The 18,549-nt window shown below is 39.5% G+C and overlaps 1 protein-coding gene across 1 annotated transcript in view; it reads left to right on the top strand.

Annotated features, from left to right (window-relative positions):
- The first annotated feature begins 6,157 nt into the window (after positions 1–6,157).
- The window catches only part of RAB3GAP2 (RAB3 GTPase activating non-catalytic protein subunit 2), a 65,067-nt gene continuing 52,675 nt past the window's right edge, over positions 6,158–18,549 (top strand). The window contains exon 1 of the mRNA XM_033099343.1: positions 6,158–7,240. Within this exon, the coding sequence (XP_032955234.1) occupies positions 7,126–7,240 (115 nt within the window). The 5' untranslated portion in view covers positions 6,158–7,125. The remainder of the gene's footprint in view (positions 7,241–18,549) is intronic.

Genomic DNA, 18,549 nt, shown 5'->3' with positions numbered 1-18,549 from the left:
GCTCATTTTCACATGTAAAACCGATATTGATTTCGGATCATCATTAAGGATAGTAATTTTAAAAATGGAAAATTATTGCTTTTTAATGCTAATCAATCAAGCATTGCTAATGAGAAAAATAAAATTTAAAAATGAAAATTGACAGTCACTATACCTATCGCACAGTCAGAGTCTATTTTCTGATTAAATGAGGGCTGGCAAATCCTTTCTGTATCTCAAAGATTAAGGGGCATTTGGTGTGTGAAATTCCTAGAGTTACCTACAGCACAAAGTTAATAATAAACATTTCTTGTTTTCATGCCTTTTCTATGTAAATCACTCTTCACGCATTTGGTGACAATAGCAAAACTGTTTCATAGCTACATTAAAAGATTAGTAGATATAAAGGAAATTACTGGACAATTTAAAAGTCATAGTGTTGGTTTTTCAAATTCTGCAATGTTTGATTGTCTTGTTTACAAATGATTATCCAGCCTTTTATATTTCCCAGCACAAGGTTTATTCAGAATAAATGGCTTTCCAAATGGATTCTCTGCTTCAGTTGGCTTTGATGTTGATCTCTTAAAAAGCTATGTTTACTGCCTCCTTGCTTGATTGCCATATACATTTGGCTTAATTGCTTGAATCTTTGTATAGCTAAGTCCTTAAGTTACCATAAATTATCTGTTGACCATTTGTATTTAGAGTTTAGTGCATGTGCGGTTATATAATCCTTGATGATTGAGCTTAAGTGGAGCAATTAAATTGTTGTCTTTTAAATAGCAGGTAGGCATATCACCAAAATGGCTATTTTACCCAGTAAGATATAAATGACCTAATTGGCAAGAAAGAACCAAATATTTAGTTCTGTGCTGCTGTTTTTCTGTTAGCAAAAGGAATTTATCATTACTGTCAGAAATTTTTGAATTTTTTATTTTCCTTAAGCTTTTAAGTTCAGAAAACCCTCGAGGGAAGAGGGAGGGTAGGAGTATTAAAAAGTTATCAGTAATAATCACCACAGTGGTTTTATATAAACTGACTAGTAGGTCAGAGTACAGTATAGATTCAGGTACTAATTAATTATCAATAAACGAATTCATTTAAAATACTTATCCAGATGTCACAGAAAAGTATGGTCTGTCTGCATTATTTTAGAATAGAAAATATGTACATTGTTTCCAAACGTTAGCAACAAAGACAACCGAAAATCATATCAATAGTTAGATAGGAATGTAAGAAAATAATTCCAGCAGGATCTCTTTTGTATTGGTTCAATACAGAATCCCCCAAACTACATCAAGTGTTCCAATTGTAAAAAATACTTGAGAGTTCACTGTCATATATCATTGATTCTAAGATATGTTTCCCTATATTTTAATACCTCTGAAATAGAGACACATTTGATCAAGAAAAGCTATGTTATGGTGTAGCTGAGAAAGTGATAATGTTTCTTATTTCTTTGTGGTATGTTAAATAATGGTGCATCTGTTAAGCAATAACATCTAAGATTCCGTGAAATAGAGTACATGTCAGGTTGAATCTATGCTAAGTGATTTACACTCATCAGCGAAGGATAATATGCCCATGTTACAGGTGATGAAATTGAGTTTAGAGAGATGAGAATAACTTGGCCGATTATTAAAACAGCGATGCTAGAACTCAAGCTTAAGGTGCTGACTTTAGAGGAAGGCCTTAACTTACTCTAGCCAGACTGCACTGTCCAGCAAACATTTGACGAGGAATTAAGAAATGTACAGAACAGGATCCGTTGCATATAAAAGTAAATGTCAGATGCTCATGAAATCCGATTCGAGAATTAAGATAACACAATAAGTTAAAAATCTATTTTTAAAAAATTACCTTGATCACAATCAGTGGGGTGCTAGTAAATATTTAATAACTGGTTTGGGGAAGGTGGGAAAGCTATATCCTAATTTGTAGTGTTTAGGTACCTGTGGGGTGTTGTACGGTGTTGGTTGCTTTTGTATATGAACCTGTGTCTCTTGGGCTCTGATTCTATGAATAGATCTTCCTAGACAGAATCCCTTGACTTTCCGCCAAAACTTTGATGTCCTCAAAACAATTCTTAATTAAACACAAGTTGATTAGAAAAGGAACCATGGGAAGTTTAGAAGGGATTTGCTTTCTCCTTCACCTTGCCTCTCCATGTTCTCACCTCCATGTGTGGTAAAACTCCATGTGCGGTAAAACTCAAAATGCTCTTTTTCTTTTCCTCCTAGTTAAACAGTACTCACCCTGTACACACTGTTCAAGTCCCACCTCCTTGATAATGGCTTCCCTGACACCTCCTGGTCGCAGCAATCTCTCCAGACCTCGACACGTTTGCCTGTACCACTTGCTTTTGGTATTGAATCCAGTGGGACCTGTTTGGATTTACCTATTTTGACAGCAATGTCTTGTCTGTCCAATGGCCCTGAGGGCAGGCAGGACCGGCATGTCATGTCGTTTATATACATCCCTCTTTTCTTCTTTCCTCCCTTCCAGAAACACTTGTTAGCCAGCTACCTGTTTGTCAAGTACTTTGCTAGGCACTGGGGAAAGAAACAAGGGTGAACAAGCCCTGTTCCCTGCCCTTGAGTCCTTTTATGACATTGCTTCTCCTTTCTTCTTCAGCCTCATCTTAACACTTTTCTTTTAGCTCTAGACAGGCCGAAGGATATTCAACTCTCTAAATACACTATGTCCTCTCATGTCCAAGGTTTTGAGCTGTTTTCTCTATGTCTGAGAATGCTTTGCCCTTCCTGCTGCCATTCTACCCTCTATCTGGGTTATATTTGACTAACATCTACTCAATCCTTCTGATCTCAGCTTCTAGTGATACTTCCTCCAGGAAGCCCTCCCAGATCCCCAAAGTAAGGTGCCCTGCTTAGTATGTGCGCCTATACTGTTCCCAACACCGCACTTTCAAAATGGAGTTATTATTGCCTATTTATCTGTGTGTGTCATTTATCTATTCATACACATGTTTCTTTTGTGCATTGGGTATGAGCCATGGATACGTTTAGCTCCTGGCACCTAGTTGGTTTTTTAAAAAATGTATCGAATGAATGGATGAATGAATGAAAGAATGAATGCCACTAAGGTAACCAGGTCACACTCTCTGCCCTTGAGGACATCACCACCTAGTGGGGAGACAGATATGCAAACATAACCCATGACAGCAGGTGCTAAGTTTTAAAATATATACATAGTAAGAAGTTGTGTAATCCAAAGTGCCTAATTTTGCCTGGGGGAGTCAGGTCCTTCATCAAAGAGGTTATATTTGGGCTGAGTTTTGAAGGATTTCAAAGGCTTCTTGGATAAAGAAGAGGCATATAACTCAGTAATTAACTACTTTAGAATATTCCAGCATGCTTCTGTGCCAATCTAGAGTCCTGAACCTTCCAGGTACCTATCGGTGCAAGAAGGAAAAGAGTAGAGTGTGGCCACAACCGAAGGATTCCAATTAAGACAGTGAGAAGAAATGTATTTGTAAAATGATTCAAAAATGCAAGTGTCAAATATAAATTAAGTCAGGATTATCATTGACTACTACCTACTGGAAAGAAACCACATTGAGACGCGTGAAACACTTGATCCAATGTAAGGAGCAGAAATTAGAGGGCCAGTAAGAGGGAATGCTCCTCTAAACACATAAAGGGAAGTCCCACAGCTATGGAATCTATTCGTCTGTGACAGTTTTATGGAGCAGGAACAGAAAGCCAAGATTCAACAGAAATGTAGCCTTGCGTGGAAATGGTCACGCATGCCATGTTGAGCTGTGCCAGATTAACCTGCCTCCCCCCAAACCTTGCCCCGTCCCTGCAGCCCTCTAGACTGCAAGCAAGCTATGGAGAATGGTATGAATGAAGAAAATGAACAGAAAAGGAGATCTTTCTCACCTTTATGCAAACTAAGAAACGTTGATGGGTCCTTAATTTCTGGAGGAAATGGAATATAAGGAAGTTTCAAATCACTCAGGCCATATCTCTGGACTCACCCCCGACCACTGTGTCACACTTTACATTCTTGAAGTAGCTGCTTGTGTTTCTCTGTACACACGAGATATTGCCACACTCAAGCATTATGTGATGTTTCTTTTTCCTGGGTCACTTTCTCCCCTCCCCCTTTTACCATCATCTGCCCACTAAAATCTATGGTGCTTTCAGGACTCAGCTCAGATATTATCTCCAAAAAACCTTTTCTGAATCCCAAGACTGGTATTTGTCTCTGCTTTGTGCCCTTGTGAAATTCTTGCCTGTTTGTGTCTTGGTGACTCATCACCTCTTCCAGTGGTGGGTCTTATTTATATGTATGTTCATAGGGTTTTCAGCCATTCCTGGTCCCTAATGAGCACCCAGAAAATAGACTACATAGACTACTCCTTTGGAGCAACCTCAACCCCCAGACCTTTTCCTTCTCAGTTTCTTACCAAAACCTACACATCCCTGAGATGGACTTCAGAGTCCAGTCTCTTCATTTTTGTAGATCAAGAAACTGAGGCCCAGGAAGGTGACACAAATTGCCATAGTTCATGTGACTTATTGGAGACCTAGCTGACACAGACCTTGGGTCTCCTGACTCCAAGTCCATTGTTCTTTCTTTCACACTTCGCTGCGCATCCTGCATCTCAACACCTTCAGCCTCAGGCTGCTGTTAAAGAAGGGCAAGGACGGCCTGCTGAGGAGGCTCAGTAAGCATCTCTCTCTCTCAGCAGTTATCAGTGCGGTAACTCCCTGAAATGGATACTGGACAGAGTTCACATTAGTACCCTCCTGTGATTATACTGGTCTCATGGTTTTTCCTAGCTCCTGAATTCATGAGAGAGAGAGAGAGAGAGAGAGAGAGAGAGAGAGAGAGAGAGAGAGAGAGAGAGACTATGCTGGAATATGTAAAGCCTGTACCTTTTCTGCAATGTGCTTTCTTGACTGTGTGATATTCACTGTCTAACACAATCCTCCCACGCTCCATAGGAACCATGGCAGCAGAACTCCAGAGGCATCCCCCGCCTCCAACAGCTTTACATCTTCGTGAGGGAAGAGTTCAGTTCATGAATGTGCTGTAATTTCTGTGAAGGGTATCGAAAGTCCTTAAAAACATTCACGACTGAGCCTTTTCCATACCACTTGGAAGAAAGTCAGAAACTTCATTCTTGAAACTGAGCAGTACTGCAATTCAATGGCTGCCACACAAGAGATATATGAATGCCTCAGGGCAGAACAAAGGCCAGCCGAATCAGCCAGGAACAGTTACTTCCACCTGAAAAGGACCTTGAATGGCTTTCAAGGAATGACACTGTATCCTTCCAAAAAGTGTTCTGTGTTCTTTATTCATCCTGTAAAGCTAAGAATCTAAATTTAAATTGTATTCTGGTTTGGTATATTTTCGGGTTTAATTATCAGGACTGGATGATCTGAGGGAGCAATGCATTTTTTTCAGATGGAAAATGGGAGCACCAAAAGCTTGCCTTTTCCGCAAGCTTTGATTGTAGAATTACAGGTCTCTGGTAGGTAAGGAAACTTCTAGCATATTTAATCCAACCACGATTATATAGGTTAAGAACCGATTCCTGTTAACGTAAGAACTGATCCCTTGTAACATCGGAACTATCTATCCTATTTTGTGAAATTCATTCTACTCTAGAAACAGGAATTAGTGGAGTAGGAACCATGGCACTGTTATAGTTGTTATATGATCAGGACTAAGTGTGTGCATAGCCCTGACAGAAATGAATGCTCTGGACTTCATCTATTGCCTTCAATTTATTTCTATTCCATTTTCTGTCATACAAAGTGGACAGCCACTTGAGGTTTCTTTGGGAAGTATGTGAGTGTCTATAGTACTTTGTGCTAACATTAAAATAGTTCCTTTTTTTGTTTTTATTTTTTAGATAGTGTAAATGAACTTCAAGACTCTTTTCAGAGACACTTAGATAAATTTTTTCATTAAAACATTGAGATGAGACACTTCTTAGACATTGTGACTATCCAATTGGACAATGTATAGAAAAGTACTTAAAAGAATATGAAGTACTTTGCAAAAGAAATGGGTTATTCCATATACTTTATGTACACATTCCATTCTATTTATTCCTTCAGCAAATATTTATGAAGCACGATGTGCCAGGTCGTACGCTAGATACTGTGGATATAAAGTGGTGTCAGATGAGATCCCACCTTCCAGTTTATAACAAAGGCTGTACCTGATCCTGACAATCGTCCATCCCACCCCAATATAACAAAACAAACAAAAAACTAGGTAGAGTTCCCTGTTATGTTCTGTCACAGCACTTTGTATTTCTTTTCCTTCCTTAGCATTATCACAATTTCAGTTACACAGTTAATTACATAAGAACTAATTGCTTACTACCTGTGCCAGCTACTGGATTGAGAGCTAAAATTTAATCGTTTTCTTTGCGTTATCCTCCACGCCTAACGTGTCCGGAATAGAAAAGAGGAGCAACAAATATTTGTTGAATGGGTGGATGAATTAATGAATGAAAAAGCAAGTGGATGTCGACAACGTCAGAGCGTCACACGGCATACATCGCTCCTACTATATTAGGCCTGCACAGCACTATGGGAATTTATAGAGGGAGCATTTAAAGCTTAGCCTTGACGGAGGTGATTTCCGGAAAAGCAATTCATCTTTTCAAACTCCGACACTTGCAAGATGCTGTCTCCCAGGGGCCTGCAACTAGTTTAACAGGGATTATTCTCTGTGAAATATCAGTTGCGTGGCAACAGCAGGACATCAATAAGATTAGTTAAATGACACAAAGGCCGGCGCGGACAACAGCCAACTGGGTCGTCTCTGGCTAAAAGCCAGAAGGAATAAAACGGTCCCCCCCCCGCGGTGGAGGCGCAGAAACCGGACTAATACCGGCGCCAAAGCTCCACGTTGACGTTGGACCCCAGGCCAGCCGGTGGTCACGTGACTGGGACCTCGGCGGCCCGGGCGCCGGGGCCGTCCTGCGCACGCGCACGGCTTCGGGGCGGGGGAGCCGCGTGCGCTGACAGCTTCCGGTTTGCTTTCCCCGCCCCTGCCTGGGTGAAGCTGTCGGGTCTCGGCGGTGGCCGCCGTGGGGTGGCAGGGGCCAGGGCGTGGTCAGGTGAGCCGAGTGCCCGAGCCGGGTGCCTAGGAGCCATGGCCTGCTCCATTGTCCAGTTCTGCTCCTTCCAGGACCTCCAGGCCTCCCGGGACTTCCTCTTCCCTCACCTGCGGGAGGAGACCCCCAGCGGCGCCCTGCGGAGGGACCCCAGTAAGTGCCCCGCGCTCCCGCTGGCCCCTTCCCCTGCTGCTGCTCCCGCGGCCTCTGCTCGCCGCCTGTCCTGGGGGCTCCTCGGCCCCCCCCCCGCGCCGTCCCTCTTCTCCCTGCGACGACCCCCTGCCATCCTCATCAGCAAGCCCCTCCGCCCTGCAGCGCCCGTGTTGTCTTCTCGCCCCAGCTTTCTCCCAAACTCTTAACACCTCTGGCCAAAAACTGCGTCCTGTTTCCCGTCTGCCTATCCCGCGTCCCCACCCCCTCCCTCGCTTTCTCTCCGAGTCTCCTGCCTCCCCTTCCTCCTTCCAACCGGGTGTTCCCTCTTCCAGATGGCCTCCCCATTCCTTGCCAGCCGTAGGCGCTCCACCCCGGCGTTGCCTTAACCCCTCCGCCCTCCATCCCTGGGACTGGGGCCTTCTGCTCGCTACCTACCTTTCTGCAAGTGTTTATCGCCGCCCACACTCTCTCCCTTCTTCCATCTCCTTTCTCCCGTTCACATTTAGGGACTAAAGGACTGATTGACAAGTGACTCCTAAGGTCGTGGGGAAGCGTGTCCTAAATAAGGGAAATAACCTGTCAGGAAGGGAGGAAGAGTCTTCATCAGGAACTAGAATTACATGTGCGTGTGAAATTACACGTTACGTTAATAACGTGTGATTTACATGTAAATTACAGTAACACGGCCCTGAAAAGTTAATTTGCTTCATTGAGAGGAGAAGCCTTCCACCTACTATTATCATCAAAGACTGTTAAGCCCTTGCCCACGTAGTATAAAATCCTAAGTCTGGTTTATTAGATACTTCATAGCGCCTCAGAATTTCCTACATTTCTCCTTTTCAAAGTGTGTGTGTTTGGTGTTTGTTTTCGTATTTCCAACGTGCAGCACGTTTTGCTTTGTAGTACAGTGCTGCCACTTTGGGCTATGGTGATACAAGTCCCAGGAAATAAGCTTCCCCCTGTTTTTTAAATTCAGAAGATTTCAAAACTGTCTGTGAATATTTACTCGGGTGCTATAAATCACATAAGGTTGGTGGTCTCTACCCTCTAGGAGATCATAACTTACCGGGGGGAGGGAAAGCTACTATCAGTATTCAGTGTGTTTGAGAGATGTACACACATATAGATATGTCTTTCCATGAGGCGCTAAGACACTTCCTTGAAGTGGTAATAACTTAAAGTCTACCTGTGAAGTCCTGTTAGGTGAATAAGGGAGAGGTAATAACGTGGAGGAAGGGAGGCTGAAATGGCATGATATTTAGAGAACAAAGAAAAGCTGAATGGCCAGAGGAGAAGGTGAGGGAAAGAGGAGAGGAGGCGTCTGTAAAGGTGGTAAGGAGCTGGATCAGGAGAAGCCTTGTGAAAGGAGGGGGATGCCTCTGAAAGGCCTCAAGCAGAGAACTGACGTGGGCAGATTTGAACTCAGTGTAGTCAACAAAGTTTCTGAATGGCTATTACGTGCTTTGGCAGCTCTGTGCCGGGGAGATCGGAAGCAGGGACATTGGTTGAGACGATTCCAATAATTCCTGCAAGAAATGATGTGAGCTCGAACTAAAAGAGCCTCAGCAGGACTGGAGAGGAAGGACGAGATTAGAGAGCTGTTAAGGCGGTAGAATCAACAGGACCTCGTGGAGACCTGGCGATGTGGCTTATGGCTGATGAGGGAGAGGGCGTTGAGGATGCCTTTGGGCTTTTGACTTGAGCAAGTGTGTATCATGAGAGAGCATGAAGGAGATAGGTTTTGGACCTTCTAAATGTTTGTGGTATGGCCAAGTGAGGGGGTCCAGTTGCACACTAGATACAGAGATCGCAAACTACCGTGTTTCCCCGAAAAGAAGCCCTAGCCGGACCATCAGCTCTAATGCGTCTTTTGGAGCAAAAATTAATAGAAGACCCGGTCTTATATTTTACTAGAAGACCGGGCCTTATATAATATAATGTAAGACCGGTGGGTCTTCTATTAATTTTTGCTCCAAAAGACGCATTAGAGCTGATGGTCCGGCTAGGTCTTCTTTTCCGGGGAACACGATAAATAAGGAGATGGGCCAGAGATGTTAATATCAGGGTTATCAGCAAAAAATGTCAGATCAGTTTCAAGGATGAAGTACAGTCACGTGCCGCGTACCAACAGAGAAATGTGTGGCTAGAGGACTGCATTGTGTGCGAACATCATAGAATGTACTTAAACAAACCTAAAGGGTATAGCCTGCTACTGTAATTATATGTGCTATACTTTTATACGGCTGGCCGCACAGTAGGTTTGTTTACACCAGCATCACCACAGACATGTGAGTAATGTGATGTGCCGTGACATTAAGACAGCCACGACGTCACTAGGCAATAGGAATTTAATTTGTCAGCTTTGTTGTAATCTTATAGGACCACCATCGTACATGCAGTCCTTCGTTGATTCAAATGTCATCCTGCGGTGCGTGACCGTATAGTGAAATGAACTGAGTACTGAAGTTTAAGAGCCCAATAGCTATTATTTGGAATATTGAGTAAGAGGAACAGATAGAGAGGAAAACCAGGTGAGAGTAAAGTTCTGGGAGCTGAGGGAGGAGAGAATTTGATGAAGGGGAAGAGTGGTCAGTAGTTGCAAATGCAGCAGAGGTCAGCTGACGTCAGGACGCAAAAGTGCTCATTGGTTTGGGGAAGGTGGAGGTTACTGGGACCTGAGGACAGTTTTGGTGGAATAGTGGGTGCAGAAAGCACATTTACAGTATATTAAGGGGTTAAAAAATGAAGCTGAGTATATATATCAAGGAGCCAGGTCGTGAAGGATATAGATACAGGACTGGGGACAAGGGGTGTAGAGAAAAAGCACACAATTTCTCTAGCCTACTGCCAGTCCCCTAGCCCGGGACCATCTTCTCAAACTGGGCGGTGGCGTCAGTCTTCTAATAGGTCTTCCTGCTTCCAGTCTGCGTTTCCTGTAACTCTCTCCCAAAAGCAGTCGGTGAACTTTTAAAGACAGTTTAGATCATGACATTGCCGTCTTACAACCCTCTGTCTTTCAGTGGCGCTTAATGGTTCTTATGTGCCTTACGAGACCCCGAAGGCCCTGCCTCCTGCCCCTTTTTGCACCTCATACTCTTCTCCCCTTATTTCTTATGCTTCAAACACACATTTTGTTGTTAAATCAGCCACGTTCATTTGTGCCGAGGCCTTTGCCCTTGCTCTGGTCTCCGCCTTGGATGCTCTAAGCAGATCTTTGTATGCCACTTGCATCTTGTCATTCACGTCAACGTCTCAGGGAGGCTTTTTCTGACCATCTCACCTACAACAGTCACTCCTGCCCCGCCCCTTGGTCTCATTTGTTCCTCTCAATCATATCATCTTGTTTCTTTTCATCACTATGTCTGTCCAATACTTGGGAGTCTCTAGCCACGTCTGGCTTTTGAGTCCTCGCAATGTGGCAGGTGCTACCGAGCAACTGAAATTTTCATTCTACTTAATTTAAATTAATTAATTTTTATTAATTTAAATTTAAATAGCCAGATGTGACCACCACATTGTATGGTGGCCACCACATTGTATGGCACAGTTCTAGGTGATACAGTTCAGGCATAGATAGATTTAATATTTGTCCAAGGTTACAGAGTGAAGGGTAGCCTTAGGATGTGAACTCAGTCCAGGCATTTGGAGATATAATCATACCCAGACATCTAGATAATTTGCAATATGCCAATGGGTTTGCGTGTATTTCATTTATTACCCTTTTAAATCAAATTCTTAGGTTTATGTATGTTGGTATTATTGTGGCTACCATCAACTTAAGTAGAAAATAAATGGAGGGGAAAAAAATCTTCTTAACCAGTGAGCCCTTTTACCAAACCTATATTTTCCAGTTAAAATGGTGCTTTAATTTACCAATAAAAATCAGAAAAATTGCTTGTCCTACTGTAGGTAGTTTACTTGGATTCTTGGAATGATTAGGTCCATGGATTTCAGTAATCGCTCTGGACCTCGTTTTACAAAACATCGGGTTTTGTAAAGAGCTCTTCCTTAAAAAAAAACCTGAACCTAAACTTTTGTGAGTGTGGAATTTATAAAGGAAAAATGAAGTTAACAGAGCAGGTAAGTAGGACCTGCCTTAAACTGCTTGGTGGTGTTTCATTGTGCTTTTCTTCACTTTCTTTATTAGTGTTATAAATGATTTATTAGAAAGCAGAAATCATGAGATCATTTTATTTTCCTAGCTTACATAGTTTTAATTTCTTAAGCTCACGTCTAGGGGGTAGGGAAAACCAAAAAAAAGAAAAAAAGAAAGAAACCTCAATTACTTGTTAGGAATTATTTGTCCTAGGTAAGTGATCATTTTTAAGGCTTGTCAGTTGGTTTAATATTTCTTTTATTTTAATATGGGCAGCTGCCATAGATATAGAGATACCTGGTACCTGGGCACCCGGAAGTCATATTACTCTCCTCTATATTTGAATTTTCAGAGAATATTATAGTATGACTTTATGTTAGTTTTTATTTTCAACTCTAAAATGAGACTGTTTTCTGTTAAGAGAGATCTTGAAACCTGCTGTTCCCCAGTGTTCAGTGATAACTAATCATAATTGTTTCTACTCAGTCAAATGCTGTCTATTTCGGGCATAAGATTTTGTCGCATGATTTGAAATTTCAGAGATGGCTAGTAGTGTGGGTTCCCACTTAAGCTACCGTGGCATAATGCCCAGTGAGGCTGGGTTTCTAGAGCAGAGCTTCCTGATAATTATAATGGAGTTGTGCAAGAAAAGAAGAAATACAGGAACAGAGAAGGAGAATTAGAATATTTGGAAATAATTTGAATGTTATAGTATTTTGGATCTCTTAATTTACCTAATAGTAAAATAATTTTTTGTTGACATACTAAAAGGTAATACAGCTTTCCTTCTTGCCTCTTTTACCCGAAAGATAGAAGATACAGCACAAAGGGAATTACCTTGAAGTCGTCAATTAAAGTCATGTTTTTATACAATAACTGAGAAAAGTGTGCCTTTTAGGATAACCGAAAATCATGGACTCACTTTGCCTTGTTAGGTATATTACAAAGGGTGTAAAATACCCATTTTTTAATACTTAGTGAAAGGGCTTTCTCTTGTTTGAGATCATGCTGAGGAGAGAGAAGTAATCTGAAAGAAGAACATTTACAGGGATTTCAGAAAATGTGTAGAGTATTTCATTAGTGGTTATTTAAGACTGGAAAAGGATCTTACAGGTAAAATTTTATCAGTGAGGAAATTGAAATTGAGGAAATGGAGACTAATTTCCTTCATTCCGCTAATATTTTTTGAGCACCTACTATGTACTAAGAATGAAGTAGTCTTAAAGGTTTATAAAATAGGTCGCTATCTTCCAGGAGCATGGAGCCAATACAGGAGGTAAGTATGGAAAAGGAATGTTCGAGGTGTCACGCTGTGATCTGGCTCGTGCTAGTCAGAGAATGAAGGAGTGTTGGTTTGTTCTATGTAGGGGGCTCAGGAAACCTGTCATAGAGGAACTGTCATTTTCACCACGTCTTAGTGGTTTAATAGATGTCCATCAGGTAGAGAGGAAATGGTCAGGCAAGGGATGTAAAACAGCGTGGGATTCAGAAAACTGCACGTGTCAGTTGTGGTGGGAGAGGGATGATGCTACGGGGTGAAGCTGAAGAGCTTTTAGAGGAGTTTAGATTTTATGCAGTCGCAGTGTCTTCAGATGGCAGTAAGAGTCCCTTGGGAATTACATGGAAATTTGCAAAGAATTACTTGGGAAGAGTTAGTTTTAAGTCAGTTTTAGGTATGCCTACGAAAGTGCCTACTTTTCTCCCTGTCTTCGCCTCCCACTTTACTAAGGAAAGGTTCACTTTGCACACATTTTGAATATTATTATTCTAGTAAGTTGCTCGAAGGTGTTAAAACACTTTCCCTTTAATTCAGGCGCTGTAAACTTCCTCATCCATCATATCGAGATTTCCAAATAATTTTTGCTATTTATGTTTAATAATTATTTATCAAAATTTGTGAATGTGTATGTTTTTCCTCAGTTATCTGCTTCTAACAATAATTGCAATAAGTCAAATAAGAAGACAAATTTTAATGCTTAGAGCCTTACGATTATAGGAAAACTATTTTTTCTCAATTCATATCCCTTTTGCCCAGAAATTTTTGAACTGATAATTAAATCTATATTATGTTAGAATACAAGTCTGTGGAGAAAATGTAATGGAAATAAGAACTCAAGGAGAAACAAGGACTTATAAAATTGCTCTTAGAGAAGATCATATTTTTAACAGATGTTGGTGGGTATCATTTCCTTATAGTATTTAGAATCCACTGAATAAATTTAAAAGTATGATATAAATTTTTATTAAAATGTCCGTGTTTACAGTAGATCAGAAATTACATCTTTTGATTAAGGGATACATACTGTTGAAAAACTCTTTAGGGTATGTGCAAGCAAAAAGTTTAAAAACATTCTCCTATAGGGCTCAGTCATTCCCAACTTTTTTTTTGGTATAATATTCATAATTAATAAGACATGGACACTGAATAGTGAAAACAATTTTGAAAAAGAAGAAAAAAGTTGGAGGACTCATACTTTCCAATTTCAAATCTTACTACAAAGCTACAGTAATCAAAATTGTGTGGTGCTGACATGAAGACAGACAAACAGTTGTCAAATTACTCTAAGAATTGGTCAGGTTTATTCCTATCCATGGTAAACAGAAGTGCCTATTTGTATACATACTCGTCATCATTCTACGTTAGCAGTTTCTTTGACTTTTGCTCTTCTGATAAATGAAAAGTGGTTCTCATGTGATATTATCATACATTATCTGTATTTGTTTTGTTTTGGGTTTTTTTGTATTTTTTAAAGCAGCAAGTAATAGCAAGATTAAGCTGGTATTGGAAAAATTTAAGGAAAATTTTCTCACAGGGACAGTAGTTGAATATTAGAAGGGGTTAAGAAAGGAAGATGTAGAATTGGCTTCTTTAGAATATGTAGAAATTAACTTCACCTAGCAGTATTTACATACCTTCACCCACACTTCATAGCGGTACATCCTCCCGTCACCTTATTAGCTATGCTTGTCTTTTTCTGCTGTTTTGGATGTAATAAATCCTAACATAAGTATGAAGTTGTAGGAAATAGTTACAAAAGATGTATAAGTTCTTTCCAATATACATATTGTATTATTGCCCTTAGTGACTTCCTGTGAAAAATAGAATGAATAGAAAGGAGAATAAGGAATAAGGCATATTAAACTTCTTCAAGTCTATAGATTTTTTTTGTTTTCATAAAGGTGGGTTTAAAGTTTTCTCAGGTTTTTGGGCAAAGGGAGCGTGTTTACTTTAGTAAATGTTTTAGAGCAGGAGGACACATTCTTTTTCTGCTTAAAGTTGTTTTCTTTCTTTTTTTTTTTCAAGGAGGGCACAGCTCACAGTGGCCTGTGTGGGGATCGAACCAGCAACCTTGGTGTTATTAGTACCACGCTCTAACCAACTGAGCTAACCAACCACCCCCTAAAGCTGTTTTCAGTGTTGTCATTTTGTGAATTGATTACCAGAACATATTTTCGTATGTGATATACAAGGTCACTTGTTTGAAATCAGGAATCGTTAGAATTCTAGAACTGAAAGGGACCTTAAATATCTAGTTTGATTTAATCATGGTGATTCGAAAGAACTAAACCCCTGCTTGTTGAAAATGGGATGGCTTCCTCATGTTAGACTGCTACATTTTTTTAATGTGCTGAAATGAGTGTGCTAATCTGAACTTTATTTTCTTATTTCCGTTTTCCCAGAAATAGAAAAAGATTAAAAATTCTGAGGCATAAGAAATTAAGGAGCAGCTTCTCTATTACTTAGTCTTTTTTTTTAATTTGTAGTGATGTTTTCCTTGTCTGGGCCAAGAAGACCCAACTACATTTTTTTGAGACTCCTGAATTATTTACAAGTCATAGCTTCCAGAGGTTCTTCCTTTTTATAGAAACAAGTATATTATCTCTTCTTTTTTCTTATCTCGAAAGAACGGAAATGAATTTGCTTCTGTGCTAATAAGATCTTTTATTAGACCATAGAGATTAAATTAAGTTTTCCCTTTCCTAACATTAAATGATTTCAGTTTCTCATTTAGTTTTTGATCTTGACATACTCATATTGGAAAAAGCAAATACTGTCAAATTAATTGCCCACTTCCAGAATTCAATTTCCTTTCCAGCTTCAGGTTCTTGTTAAATGAAAAACATATACTCAGTTTATGAGGACAGACTGTTCAGAAACAAATCAAAATAATGTATTTTTGGAATGAAATAGATCTATGGAAAGCAGAAGCTGAATGTCTTAGTTAAGCTTTTGTTGGTAGAATAATACATTCATTGGAAATACTCCTAAAAAAGACATCTGTAATTTTTTGATGGTTGAATTAAAATGTGTTTTCTCAATGGTTGGAAGGCTTCAATGACCATATCATTTATCAAGTGAGATACGAAACAGTTTTTTATACTAGTATAATCTAATGTCTCTTCAGTGAAAAAATTGCAGAGGGAGTTGTAGTTACATTTTATATTTTGAAGTCATTGTTTTATTCATTCAGGGAAAACATCTAGATAAAGGTAAGAACAAGGGTTTATGCTTATGTTACCAATTCTAGACAATTCAAACTAGTTTTCTTCAGTGATGGGTAGAAAAGAAGTTAAGGATTGAAAAGTCAAGTTACTAATCAATGAGGAGGTAGTTGTTTTTTATTAAGTTGGTTACAAATCAGCTTACAAATTTTATATAGAGAGCAAGTATGATTTAAGATGTGGTGTGACACAAGAGTGAAGGGTAATTTCAGCAAATGAGATGGGCTAACAGATTATTTTAAGTGGGCAGACTTCCTGAATGACTCAGATTGAATCCTCAAATGGAATCCTTGATTTTCTGTGGGTTTTAAGGAAAAATGTCTAAGAATGTGAAAAGAATAAATTTGAAAAGAAGCTCACCCTCCAGAAAGGTTTGTTGCCCCCCAGCTCCCGCCACCTCAAATCCAAAGACTCAGCAGAAAAGTGTTTCACGTACTTGGAAATGTCATTTTTTCAGTAGGTTGAATAGGAAATGAGGTGGGAAAGCCCAATTAAAACATGAGCCTTTGAAATATTTTGCTTATAGCCGGATGCTATCCTAATGTAATACAGTTGTAAAATGACGTTTAGGAGCAACATCTGGCACGTGAATCATAGTGTAGAAGAAACAAGACTAGAGAAGCATTGTCATCATCTAGTTTTAGATTTCTCCAAAAGGCAATATTTGCTATTTTAAAACTGTTTTTAGTGTAACTTGTTTTATTCACTACTGGCAAAAAGAATATTTGCATAATAGAGTTTAAGAAGGATGTGGATATTTTTTTCCTTCAAAATAGTATGGTGTTTTTTTGGGAACTCAGTGTCTCTTGTAAGTATTTTTTTCTAGCCTACCAAAATACAAGGTTGTTGAAAGGCACACTTAATTGAATGAGCATGTTGGTTTCCCACTATGATACAGGATCTTTCAATAATACAAGTATTGTTTTGAAATGTTGAAATATACATATACACACACGCACTATATATATGTATATATATATGTATATATATATGGTGCGTGTGTGTGTGTGTGTGTGTGTGTATATATATATATATATATAGTGTGTGTGTGTATATATATAGTGTGTGTGTGTATGTGTGAAATATAAAGATCCATTAACCCATATTAGACCATCCACTTTGAACTATATTTCTAGAGGATCTTACCTAATCAAATTCTGCCACTTAGACTTGAATTAGAACAAAAATATTTTTCCTATTATTTCTTAACACTAAAGCTAGGAATTGGTGCTTTTAAATTATTTTGTCTCAGTAATTAAAATGGAATGGAATAGAATTATCAGTGTAATTTTACATAGAAACGTTACTTGACAAAGATGGTTTTGATCTGAGATGTAAAGTATGTATATAAAGTTTATGAAAAAATTTTATTGTTTTATGTTTCTGTGGAAATGCAAAGGGTTTAGAATCAACAACTGATTTGTTCATTATATTAAAAATTACTAATTTAAATCTTGCTTATATGGGGATATATGGGGAAATGTTTGGGATATACTGGGGAAGGTCATTTTCAAAGGCTTTATATTCATTCAGTAAATATTTATTAAGTACTTATGATCTTGAACATACTCATGTGTGTATGTGTATGTGTGTGTGTTTGTATACACATGGTCTACACATTCTCTGCCCTCTGAGGCTTAGTAGTTAGTTGTATAGACAATGTGTACATTTATGATAAGTCAGACAAGTTAACAATGCAACAGGTGACCCAAAGCAGTTTATAATTAAGTTCTGACCCCAAAATACAAGCAAATGATGGCATATCACAAGAGAGTAAGATTGTTGGTGGATGCAAGTAAAATTCATAAAGGATTAATGTGAGTCCTGGAGGAGAAGTTGAATTTGGAGAGGGAGAGACAAATGGGAATGTATTTTAGTTGGCGAATGTGGGATAGACAAAGGCAGAGAAAAGAATGAGGAATGAGTATGTTGTATTTGGAGAATGATCATTTTAACGACCATTAAGGGTTTCACTGTTGCCAGTGCTTTGCATATATTAACTCTCACAACAACATGATGTAGATTTAGTGATGAACTCCATTTTGCTAAAGAGGAAGCTGAGGTGGTGTAAGAGATTCAATAGGTCGCCCAAGGTCACGTAACTCTGTAGGGGTAAAAGTGGGCGTCCCACTCGGGCACCCAGAGACTTACAGTGTTCTGGACCTGCGCTGTCTCATGCTGTAGCCATCGGTCACACGTGCTCCCAAGCACTGGAAGTGTGGCTGTCCCAAGCCAAGATGTGCTCTGAGTGGAAAGTACATGTTGGATTTTAAAGACTTAGTAGGAAACAAAACAACATAAAATAGTCTCATGAGTCAGTTAACATTGATTACATATTGAATTGATAAGAATTTGACTGCCCATCATGAGAGAAAACTCTAACTGGAGTGACAGAAAGAAGGTGATGATGGCAGGCTAACGGGAAAAGGACATTTAGCGGCAGATTAGGTTGTCATTGAAGTTGATCCTTGAAGCTGCTGTCCCTCACGGCATGATCCATGGACCATCTGCCTCAGATTTGTGGGGTGGGGCCAACCCCAGAACTTCAGTCATTCTTAATTCATTATTTTCGTCTCATCCTCGCAGAGATTTTAAGACTACCTAGAAGGGGGAATCTGCAGAGGGACTGTATCTGGTTTTGTAAAGACAATGAATGTATATGCCGTTTTCTTAATTTTCCGATCAATTTTGGTGACTTGGACTTCAGCAA

This window comes from Rhinolophus ferrumequinum, chromosome 27, assembly GCF_004115265.2.
Source record: "Rhinolophus ferrumequinum isolate MPI-CBG mRhiFer1 chromosome 27, mRhiFer1_v1.p, whole genome shotgun sequence".
Classification (NCBI taxonomy): Eukaryota; Metazoa; Chordata; class Mammalia; order Chiroptera; family Rhinolophidae; genus Rhinolophus; species Rhinolophus ferrumequinum.
The sequence above is the reverse complement of the archived record's forward strand: the minus strand, read 5'-3'. Positions and strand labels throughout refer to the sequence as shown.